Genomic DNA, 11,386 nt, shown 5'->3' on the forward strand with positions numbered 1-11,386 from the left:
TTGGAAGTTTCTGTAGAGGAAAAAACAAACCTATCTGCTGCTTTGAAAACAAGCAGAGCGAGGAAAATTTCCAAACCACTTGGCCTCTCGGTACCACCTAGTGGGAAGCAAACCCCAATACAGGCTGATGTCCAAACGACCAGTCCTAAAACAGCTCACTTCCAAATTCCCAGACCTTTGCTACCTACATAAAAGGCGGTGGGGTGGGAGTGGGGAGACCATGAGCTAGGAAAAGCAACTCTCTCTCTCTCTCTCTCTCTCTCTCTCATACACACACACACACACACACACACTCGGACATATGGGCTGAATTATAATCTTACTGTGATGGCTTTTGGAAGTAAGACCTTAAGGCACTAATTAGATTTAAATAAGGTCATGAGATAGGGAACCTTTAATAGGATTTGTGCCCTAATCAAAGGGGATTCTTTCCAGGATGATAAGCTCAGGAAAAGCTATGAGACTCTACATAAGAGGGCAGCTACACACCAGGCAAGATGAGAAACCTCTTGGCCATGACATACGAGTTGTGACTTTCTGTTTTCTGTTGTTGTTGTTGTTGTTGTGGGTTTTTTTGTTTTTTTGTTTTGTTTTTGTTTTTGTTTTTTGGGGTTTTTTTTGAGACAGGGTTTCTCTGTATAGCCCTGACTGTCCTGGAACTCACTTTATAGACCAGGCTGGCCTCAAACTCAGAAATCCTCCTGCCTCTGCCTCCCAAGTGCTGGGATTAAAGGCGTGGGTCACCATGCCCGGCTAGAGTTGTGACTTTCTCAACTGATTCTGTGGGGGAAATAAATTTCTCCTTTAGCAGTATGATGGATATTCTTGGTCATTGATGGGACGAGGGATTCAGTTGAGGGACTGCCTGCCTCAGATTAGCCTATAGGTGTGTTTGTGAGGGCGTTTTTTTCTGAGCTAAATGGAGGAGGTCCTAGGCCATTTGTTCTCAATCTGTTGGTCACGACCCCTTGGGAGTTGAAACCTTTCACGGGGTCACCTAAGACCATTGGAAAGCACAGATACGAGAGACTGGAGAGGTAGCTCAGTGGGTAAGCGCACTGGCTGCTCTTCCAGATGTCCTAAGTTCAATTCCGTGGTGGCTCACAACCATCTCTAATAGGTTCTGATGCCCTCTTCCGGTGTACGTGCGGATAGAGCACTGACAACATAAAATATATAAATAAATCATTTTTTAAAAACACAGAGATTTATATTACACTTCATGACAGTAGCAAAATTACAGTTATGAAGTAGCAACAAAATAATTTTACAGTTTTAAAGGGTCACAGCATTAAGAAGGAGAACCACTGTCATAGGTGGTCCTAAGTTGCCTAAGAAAGCTAGCTGAGCAGAAGTAGGGAACAGCCAGTGAGCAATCCTGTCCTTGCTGCTGTTGGTGGTGGGGTTCTGGGGTTGTTTGTTTGTTAGAGACTGGGTTCTCCTTATGTAGTTCTGGATGGCCTGGGACTCGTTCCATAACGAAGCTGAATATGAACTCACAGAAGTGCTTCTTCCTCTGCCTCCCAAGTGCTGTGATGAAGGAGTGGGCCGCCACGCCCCAAACCCCTGTGGCCTCGAGTTCCTATCTTCGCTTCATTGGCTATAGACCAAATGAAAACAAAAAAAAAAAAAAAATCACACTTTCTACAAGTTGGTTGTGGTCAGAGTTTTTATCACAGCCATGGAAAACAAGTGAGAGCAACTAACTCCCCCACACTCTGACTGGGTCTGAAAGTCAAATTAGTATTAGAATAGCAGATGAAATCACAGAGGTTGTGTTGGGTTATTTTTATGTGTGCAGGGAGTACCTTCAGGAGGGTAATGATGACACAAAGAAGCAGCGAGGGCTGAGAGCTTACACCCTAGGTTAAGTCAAACGCAAAGATGTGACAAGAGCAGAAGCTGTGGCTGCAGAAGCGCAGGGAGAGGAATTTTCCTTTTTGGGTTGGTTTTTGTTGTTATTGTTTTTTGTTTGGTTTGGTTTTGAGTCTCACACCACCCAATCTGGCCTCAAAACTTACCTTTGACCAAGGATGACTTGAACTCCTGGCCCTCCAGGATCCATCTCCCAAGTGCTGCTGGGAGTACAGGCTTGTGCCGCCACACCTAGCTCACAGGGTTTGTTTGTGTTAGAGTTCTCTCAGCCTCAGTTTCCCATCTCTGGTGACAAGAACGTCTCCCCTTCCTCCTGGTAAGGAGGCACCTTTGCAGTCTGCCTTGTGGTCTACTTTCAGGAAGAAAGAGGGAAGAAAGAGCACCAATGCTGTATTTTCTTCCATAGAGAGAATTCTGGAGTTTTAGTTTCTTTTAAAAAAAACACACACACACAGAAATATTATAAAGATGTGTTTTTGTTTTAATCCTAGGTGTGGCGTACTGGCTGGTTTTGTGTCAACTTGACACAAGCTAGAATCATCACAGAGGAAGGAGCCTCAGTTGAGGAAATGCCTCCATGAGGCCCAGCTGTAGGGCATTTTCTCAATTAGTGATCAATAGGTGAAGGCCTGGCACGTTGTGGGTTGTACCATCCGTGGACTGGCGGTCCTGGCTTGTATAAGAAAGCAGGCTTGGCCAGGCGGTGATGGCGCACGCCTTTAATCCCAGCACTTGGGAGGCAGAGGCAGGCAGATTTCTGAGTTCGAGGCCAGCCTGGTCTACAAAGTGAGTTCCAGGACAGCCGGAACTACACAGAGAAACCCTGTGTCAAAAAAAAAAGAGGGCTGGTGAGATGGCTCAGCGGGTAAGAGCACCCGACTGCTCTTCCAAAGGTGCAGAGTTCAAATCCCAGCAACCACATGGTGGCTTACAACCATCCTTAACAAGATCTGACTCCCTCTTCTGGAGTGTCTGAAGACAGCTACAGTGTACTTAAATATAATAAATAAATAAATAAATCTTTAAAAAAAAAAAAAGAAAAAGAAAGAAAGAAAGAAAGCAGGCTGAGCAAGCTATGGAAAGCAAGCCAGTAAACAGCATCCCTCCATGGCCTCGGCATCAGCTCCTGCCTCCAGGTTCCAGCCCTGTGTGAGTTCCTGTCCTGATTTCCTACAATTATGGACTATGATTTGCAAGTGTAAGACAAATAAACCCTTTCCTCCCCAACTTGCTTTTTGGTCACGGTGTTTTGTCGCAGCAATATGCACCCTAAGACAAATTGGTACCAGTTTAGTGGGGCATTGCTGAGTACAGACCTGACCATGTTTTAGTGAGGATTTGTGGAAGGGCTCTGGAACTTTGGGCTAGGAAAGCCATTGGGTGTTATGACCATGGTGGGAATGTTCTGTAGGAGCTTGGAAGATAAGAATGTTGAGAGCTGTGCAGAAAATGGAGGCCTGGCTTGTGACATTTCAGAGGGAAGACTGAAGACTCTCTCAGGGCCATTGTTTTGATTGCAAATATTCTATGGCTCTGGTTAGCTCGGGCTGAAGAATCAGCTGTGATTAACACAGTACCAGAACTACTAAAGAGAAACCTTTGTTTTACTGGAACAATTAATAAGAGACCGGCATTACTGAGATGAAATCTTCTGGGAAGTGTTTCTTGAGAGCACAGAGAAACTGTGTTCCAGAGGCAGCCACAGTTGTACTTCTTGTTGGCAGCTGGACTTGGTAATACATAAGGGTTACCCAGGTGGAACTGGTTTTGAAGGCATGAAGGGGTCGTGGAGAGCAGCTGTGCCTTGGTCCTGTGAGAGGCCAGGAGAGGCCATTGATGATGATGCAGCCTCAGTGTCCGTTGGAGGCCTGGGACTGAAAGGATCAGGTAAGGAAGCTGAGGCTGGGCACCAGGAAGAGCCTATGAGAGGCTACTGATGGAAGTGCGGCCCAGTTGCAGCAGGGGACCCCAGCAGTTTTGGAGATGCCAGGTAACATAGTGTTTGTTTCGCTAATAGAAACCCTGACTAAGACATGTGGGGATTTGGGGATGTGTCGCAGCGGCTGACTATGATGTGCCTCATGCTCTAGCAGAAGCATGGTTTTGCCAGCTGTTGATAGTTTATATGATTGTGTGATCTTTGGAATTTGGGGAACTTTTTAGAGGGTGTATAAATGCTAGGACCCTGAGAGGCAGGGCGGGTGGTTGTTGGTCCTTCAGGGATGTCGGTTGTGGTTTGTTAGTAGTCATACTCAAAGAAGAAACAAGACAGAAATTAGATTCAAACCCACACCCCTCTCCCTCTTTCTCCCCCATATCCTTTCTTTCCTATCTAGTGATAGGGGTGAAATGGGGTGGGTGGGGGGAAATAAAGGGTGGGGAAAAAGAAGACCCCACAGTGTAGCAAAGACCAGCTAAATTCTTCAACTTAAAATAACCAATATGTTAAAGTTAGCATATTTCAGGACAGTAGGCTCTAAATTCACCAGTCTCATGGGTCATGTTTTGGAGTCTCTTGCCTTACATGCAAATGTTGTTCTGTGGAGGGAAACAGATCCTGCAAAACTGAAAGCAAGTTGGCTACATACCTGTCACACTGAGACCTGCCTGCAAGTCACGTGATTCAAATGCCATCTTTGCTGAGCATGGAGGGTACATGCCTATAATCCCAACACTGGGGGATGATGATGATGCAGGAGGATGCCAGCTTAGGCGACATAGTAAGACCTAGTCTGTAATCAGGCCCTTGCCAACCTGCCTGCTACCATGCTCCCAGTCCATGATCATGGACTCTAACGTTCTGAAACCCCAAACTAACTCTTCTCTAAGACCCCTTGGTCATGGTATCTCGTCAGGGCAATTGAAAATTAACTAAAACACATAGCAGCAGTTACACCTGTTACCTTTAATTTTTTTTTCCCCCTTTGAGACGGGGTTTTCAGACAGTTTCAGCCCTGGCTGGTCTGAAACTTCTGAAGACCTGTCTGCCTCAGAGTCTGGAGTACTGGAATTAAAGGTGTGTTCTACCACAGCAGCTTCTATCTGGCTTTAATAAAGGATTTTTTATCAGGGCTACATAAATGACTCGGAGGTTAAAAGCATACTGCTCTTGCAGCAGTCCTAAATTCAGTTACCAGGACCCACTTCAGATGGTGGATCTCTGAGTTGGAGGCTAGCCTGGTCTACAGAGCTGGTTCTGTCTTGAAAAAAAAAAAAAAAAAAAAAACCACACACACACACACACACACACACCAAAAAGTTTGATTTTGAGGCAGGATCTAAGGCAGCTGAGGATGGCCTTTGTTATCCAATTTTTCAGACTTATGGGGTTGTCTTAGGGTTTCTATTACTGAGATAAAACACCACCAAAGTTGGGGAGGGCCGGAGTGGTGGCACACACCTTTAATCCCAGCACTTGGCAGGCAGATTTCTGTGTTTGAGGCCAGCCTGGTCTAGAGTGAGTTCCAGGACAGCCAGGGCTACACAGAGAAACCCTGTCTCCCCCCCCCCCCAAAAAAAAAAAAAGAAAAAGAAAGTTGGGGAGGAGAGGGTTTATTTGGTTTACGCTTCCTACAGCACTGATCCTCACTGAAGGAGGTCAGGATAAAACTCAAACTGGGAAGGAACCTGTAGGCAGAGGCTGACACAGAGGCCATGGAGGGATGCTGCTTTCTGGCTTGTTCCTTCTAGTTGGTTCAGCCAGCTTTCTGATAGAACCCAGGACCACCAGCCCAGGAATAGCACCACCCATTAAGAAATACTCTTCAGACCTGCCAACAGCCCTGTCTTTTGGAGGCATTTTCCTGAGGGTCCATCATGACTTCAGTTTGTGTCAAGTTGACATAAAAGTATCCAGCACACTACACCCAGGAGTAGGTGTAGGTAGGTGTTGCCTGAGGGAGCTTTATTCACTCAAAATTTTGTCTCACATTAGCAGTGAGGACTTGGGCATTGCCCTGAGCTGTGGTGACCTTAAATTTAGATTCTCCTGCCTCGACTCCTGGTGTGCTGGGGCTGCAGGCTTGTGCTACGTTGCTGTTTTACATGGCTCTGGGAATTACGCCCAGGACTTTGTCCATACCAGGTAAGCACTCCGACATCTAACTTCAACCCCACCCTGCCCTCAGGAACCTGTATGCATCCACGTCTGTTCATCGTAACACACGGGAAACTACATATATAGTAATTGTCGGGTTACTGCAAAGAGGAACCCAGGTGTTGGTCTCTTACTGTTCCCAGGCTAAGTATTTATTATTAGCCATGTTCTTTTTTTTCTTTTGGTTTTTTCAAGGCAGGGTTTCTCTGTGTAGCCCTGGCTGTCCTGGAACTCACTTTGTAGACCAGGTTGGCCTCAAACTCAGAAATCCGCCTGCCTCTGCCTCCTGAGTGCTGGGATTAAAGGAGTGCACCACCACGCCCAGTTTAGCCATGTTCTTTTCTATACATGGTTTCAAGCCTTATTTCAGTTTGATATTTGAGAATTTAACTGTTAGGCTCTAAGAATTCAGTAGCCCACATCTGTAAGCCCAGCACTGGGGAAGCAGAGGCAGGACAACTACTATCCACACAGTGAATTCCAGTTCCAAGCCAGCCAAGGTTATACAGAGATCCTGTCTCAAACTAACCAACCCGCTTAGGAGCTGGAGGAACTAAGTTGGTGGCTGAGAACCAAGCAGTCATGACAATGTGGACAACCATCATAGGTAGAGAAGACAGCTCAGTCAGTAGTTCACCCCTAGGAGGGGTGGGGGTCTCGGGGAGCTGGTCCAGGGAGGAAGACACAGATGGATCCCTGAGGCTCATGAGTCAGCCAGCCTAGCAGAATCGGCGAGCCCAAGCCTAATGAGGGTCTTTTCCTCAAAGAGCAAGGTGGATGTCTTCTCCACATTTTATGTGGAATCACGGTAACACAGACATTGACATGGGCATAGACACATGGAATACATAAGTGATAGGTAGCTTAGCTAAAGTTTAAGGGTGAGAGTAATGGTTAGGGAAGGATTCTCAAAGATCCGAAAGCTTTAAAGGGGCTGGGAGGGGGTAAGAATTTAACAAAATCAACAGGGTTGATTTTGATGGGACTTCTAAGTGAAGCTAGGGCCTCTGAATTCCTGAGAGCTGACCACAGTTCCCAGTAGTCTGTGACAAAGGCCCAGCACGGGTAAGACAAGAGACAGCAGATCTTTTGGATATAATCATGACACATCATTACTTTGCCCTGAAATCACCTTAGGTAGTATCCAAGGTGAAATTTCAAAAGCTGCTCCAGCATCTAACGTCAACCAGTTACCTTCAGAAGCAACTTGTGTTTACTGAGGTCTAATTTTGCCATATAGTACTTTGTTTGTTGGAATGGTCTTACCCTGTAGACCAGGTTGGCCTTAGAATGCTGGCAATCCTGTCTCTGTCTCCAGAGTCCTAACACAGGCGTGTACTACCACAGTTGCAAGTATAACTTTAAAATATTAAGGGTTAGGGATGTAGAGGAACTACCATGTGCAAGGCCCTGGGTTCAATCCCTAGCACCATTAAAACTTCAGTGTCTTCTTTCACCACATTGACATGACAAGAGTGGAGAACAGAGCCAAAGCCTGATCATTTGTCGTCTACTTGAATTTATTCTTTTCTTTAAAAAAAGAAAAAATAATAATAATAAGGGGCGGGGAGGGGGTAGGGAGAGGTTTGGGATGGTCAGGGAAGTAATTCATAAACACTGTGAGCAGGAACTAAGACTCCAAGGCGTGGCACTGCTTATACCTCAGCCTCAGATCTCTCACAGACTCCCACCCCCCAGATTCCTTTTCGACAAGACACCCAGATCAGCAGCAGAGGTACCTCAGGTCGGCACTCAGATTGTGAACCCTGGGATGGAAGGGGAAAGTCCAAAAACAGGAGCTGAGAAGAAGGGGAAGGGATGAAGAAGAGCCTAGGCTCTGGAGGACGGAGTCGGGCCACAGGAGGTGGAGGTGAGTCAGTATGGGGGTACCCCTCCTGACTGCTGCGGCCCACACTCCCTGGACCCCAGAGCACCCCATGGTTTGTTCTGTAGTCCACTCCCCTACTCCTGAAGCCTCACAGGCCCAACTCCAAGTCCTCCAGCTCCTCCTCCAGAACCTTCCGTCGAGCCAGCTTCTCCAGCTGTTCTCTGCTGGGCTGGCTGACCTCCCCAGCCTGGATGCGTTGCTGCAGCTCCTCCACCTGTCGAAGCTTCTTCCTCAGGTTCTTGATCTTCTTGGCTTTCTCTGTGGTGGCGGCAGAGTCAGATGGATCAGAGGCAGCTAGAGGCGTGGCCTGGAGAGCACTGGGCGTCTGGGCTGCGTCTCCCAGAGACACCTTATCAAGAGTCCTGCTCAAGGCCTCTGCGTCTTTCTCCTGCTGCTGCCTCCTCTTCTCCTTCCGCTTCAGGTTGCGTTTGGCAGTCTTGGAGAGGCCTGCTTCACCACCTTCAGGTCTGGATGGGGTGACCGGTGTGGTGGCCTCAGGGCTCAGCCCTGGGGGAAGTTCTGGTTTACTCTTGAAAAACTTCACATACTTGTTTTCATAGCTGCAAGAAACAAGAGATGCTAAATAAAGCTTCCAGGACTCGCCCCAGCCTAACTTCTCCCACCTCACGCCTTCCCATGACATTCCCGTTTTCTCTGCCCTTCAGAGTCCCTGGTCTATAGGAAAGTTCAAGAATTCATGGCCCTGGCCCTCTGATTGCTGTCTATGAATCCTGGAGAACAAAGGTCAAAGGAACCAGACCAGTTGGGGAGACCCCCACTCACCCCTCAAGCCCAGCTCCTTCCTCTCCCGAGACCGTTGTCCCTCCTTCCATTTCTTTCGGGCCCAGACGATTCATCCCTGAACTCCAAGGCATAATACGCTATACTTGTGTAGGGACCCACTAAAAACCCCTTGTTAAGCCCAACCACGCACACTGGGACCTCCTCTTGGGGCACGTATCCTTCTTTGACCCTCCGTTGCTTTCGCCACGTCCCGTCAGGTCTCTGTGTTGAGGCAATGTACTTGCCTGTAATGACAGAAGTTAAGCTGGAGTTAGTCTCTCGTTTTCAAACCTCTCCCAAGGTAAGGGTCTATAAATGCACAGCTCCCTCAGCCCTCATCCATCCATCCTAACGAAAGGTAAGGCTCACTGTGCAGACCAAGCAGGTCTTGAACTTGCATCTCCTACCTCCCGATTTCTGAGTTGCCAAGATGATAGAGCCCACTTAGCTAAGGCATTTCTCATAGCAACTTCCATCTTCTGTTATTTATTGACTAGCACACTATCCTTGCCCCATGGAGCTGCTGCTGCTGCAGCTTTTAAGTAACATGTTCAGACAGACCAGGGAGCGATGGTGTTCCAACAAAGTACAAGGCAAAGGGGACAGCAAAAGCAGTAAAGAAACCTGACTGTCGGGGCCAAGGCAGAAGTACACAGAGACAAGCAAGGAAGACGGAGGGAGAGGTTTCATTCAAACAGACTTCAAAAAACCAAAACTTTTAGGAAACTGGATTACAAAGGCATGGAAACATGTGAATGCAAAGGATACCTGTTCACGTTTTTTATTTATGGGTAAATGGGGTGTGTATGCCAAGGTTCCCATGTAGACATCAAGAGGACAACATTCAAAAGTCAGCTCTCTTTCCATCTTAACATGGGTCCCAGGGATTAACCTCAGGGTCTCAGGTTTGCTCAAGCACTTTACCCACTGAGTCATGTCATGGGCCCAAGAATTATTCCTACTTAGAAAGACCAAAGTACTGTATACAAATAAAGTTCCAAGTGTGTGTGTGTGAGAGAGAGAGAGAGAGAGACAGACAGACAGACAGACACAGAAACAGAGACAAGGCCTAATGTATCCCAGGCTGGTCTCATACTACCAATTCAGTCTATCTATACAGGGCTGGTTTGCATGGTGCTGGGTGCTTGTGCATGCTACAAATGATCTACATCCCCAGCCCCATAAAAAGCTTTAAGGCTCAGTAGGTAAAGGTACCAGGGGACCTGAGTTTATTCCCAGGACCAACATGGTGAAAAGAGAGACCCGACTCTGGCTTCCACCCATGCATCATGGATGTGTGCACACACATACACTAAATACGACATACTCAAAATAATTAAATTTTCTTTTAATTTTAATTTTTAGAGGACCAGAGAGATGGCTCAGCAATTAAAAACACCATCACCCAGCAAAAATATAATAAAAAAAATTTAAAGAAAAAAAATAGTTATGATACAGCAGTTGGAGGTGATAAATAGTAAAAAGCAAACAGACATGGTATTGGGCATAAGAACTCGGGGAGTGAAGAGTTCCTTCTTTTTTGCGGGAGGAGGAGATACTGGGGACTGAACGTATATATAGCAGGCCGGCACTGTACCACTGAGCCATGCTCCCAGCAGTGCAACACTTCTTCAGGTGAGTCAGACAGGTGATGTCGGGGAATAACAAGAGCCAGGCTGGGACCGAAAGAGGGAGCAGTTAAGGGCTTTGGCTGCTTGTTCAGATTACTTAGAGGTGAGGTAGAGGGGTCTGGAACTCAAGGCTGAGCTGCAGTTACAGAGCAATTTCAAATCCAGCCTGGGCTACAAGGGCTATTTTGGTAGGAAGGAAGGAAGGGAGGAAGGGAGGGAGGGAGGGAGGGAGAAAGATGAATTGAATTTGAAAGAGAAGTTTTCTCTGAAACAAAGAACACAGATGGGCGAGGGGTGAAGAATGACCTAGAGGTTAAGAGGGCCTCTGTTCTTGCTCTTACATGAAGGCTTGTAACCATCTGTAACTCTAGTTCCAGAGGGTCTGACTGCCGCTTCTGACCTCCACAGGCACCAGGCACATACACCGTGCACGGACATACATGCAAACGAAACATTCACAACACATAAATCTGGATAAATAAAGCCTGTAGGCGGTGAGGTTGGTCTGGCTGAGCTGAGGAGTGTGCTGGTGCAGGAGAGAGGATATGCAGGCTGCGAATGCCAGTCCAGGATCATCTGGCATATGGAATGCATCAAGAAATATCTATGACTGAAAAGATTGTTTTAGGACCTTTGGAAATGAATAAATCTGTCACCCAGTAGTGTTTTAAATCAGTCTGGCATGAGTGATGTGGAAATGTAAGCCAAATAAACCCTTTCCTCCCAAGTTGCTTTGGTCATGGTGTTTCATCACAGCAATAGAAACCCTAACTAGGACACTCATGCTAGATAATGATCAAACAATAATATGTAGGATTTCACTGAGTATCAGAGGAGTAAGGGATCAAGTACTTCACCTCTGGTTAGTTAATCCAAATCTTAGGACTTTAGCATAAGAAAAAAATTTTAAAAAAAAGATTAAGGTGTTATTTATAGATAGCTAAATTAAACAAACTTTATATTCAATTTTATAAGAATAGAAAATACATCTTTTAAAGATGACAAAAGGGCTGGCGAGATGGCTCAGTGGGTAAGAGCACCCGACTGCTCTTCCAAAGGTCCGGAGTTCAAATCCCAGCAACCACATGGTGGCTCATAACCATCCGTAACAAG

General features: G+C 46.5%; 1 protein-coding gene across 5 annotated transcripts in view; it reads right to left on the reverse strand.

Moving 5' to 3' along the window:
* Positions 1–7,475: 7,475 nt before the first annotated feature.
* Positions 7,476–11,386, reverse strand: part of Pym1 (PYM homolog 1, exon junction complex associated factor) — a 22,067-nt gene continuing 18,156 nt past the window's right edge. The window contains exons 2-3 of one of the 5 annotated variants that reach the window (XM_021205279.2): positions 8,643–8,887; positions 7,476–8,419 (exon numbers count right to left, since the gene is read on the reverse strand). In XM_021205279.2, the coding sequence (XP_021060938.1) occupies positions 8,646–8,887 (242 nt within the window). In that variant the 3' untranslated portion in view covers positions 7,476–8,419; positions 8,643–8,645. The remainder of the gene's footprint in view (positions 8,420–8,642; positions 8,888–11,386) is intronic. The other 4 variants (XM_021205277.2, XM_021205278.1, XM_029542385.1 and 1 more) reach the window with 4 other exon arrangements.

This window comes from Mus pahari, chromosome 9 (genome assembly GCF_900095145.1).
Source record: "Mus pahari chromosome 9, PAHARI_EIJ_v1.1, whole genome shotgun sequence".
Lineage (NCBI taxonomy): Eukaryota > Metazoa > Chordata > Mammalia > Rodentia > Muridae > Mus > Mus pahari.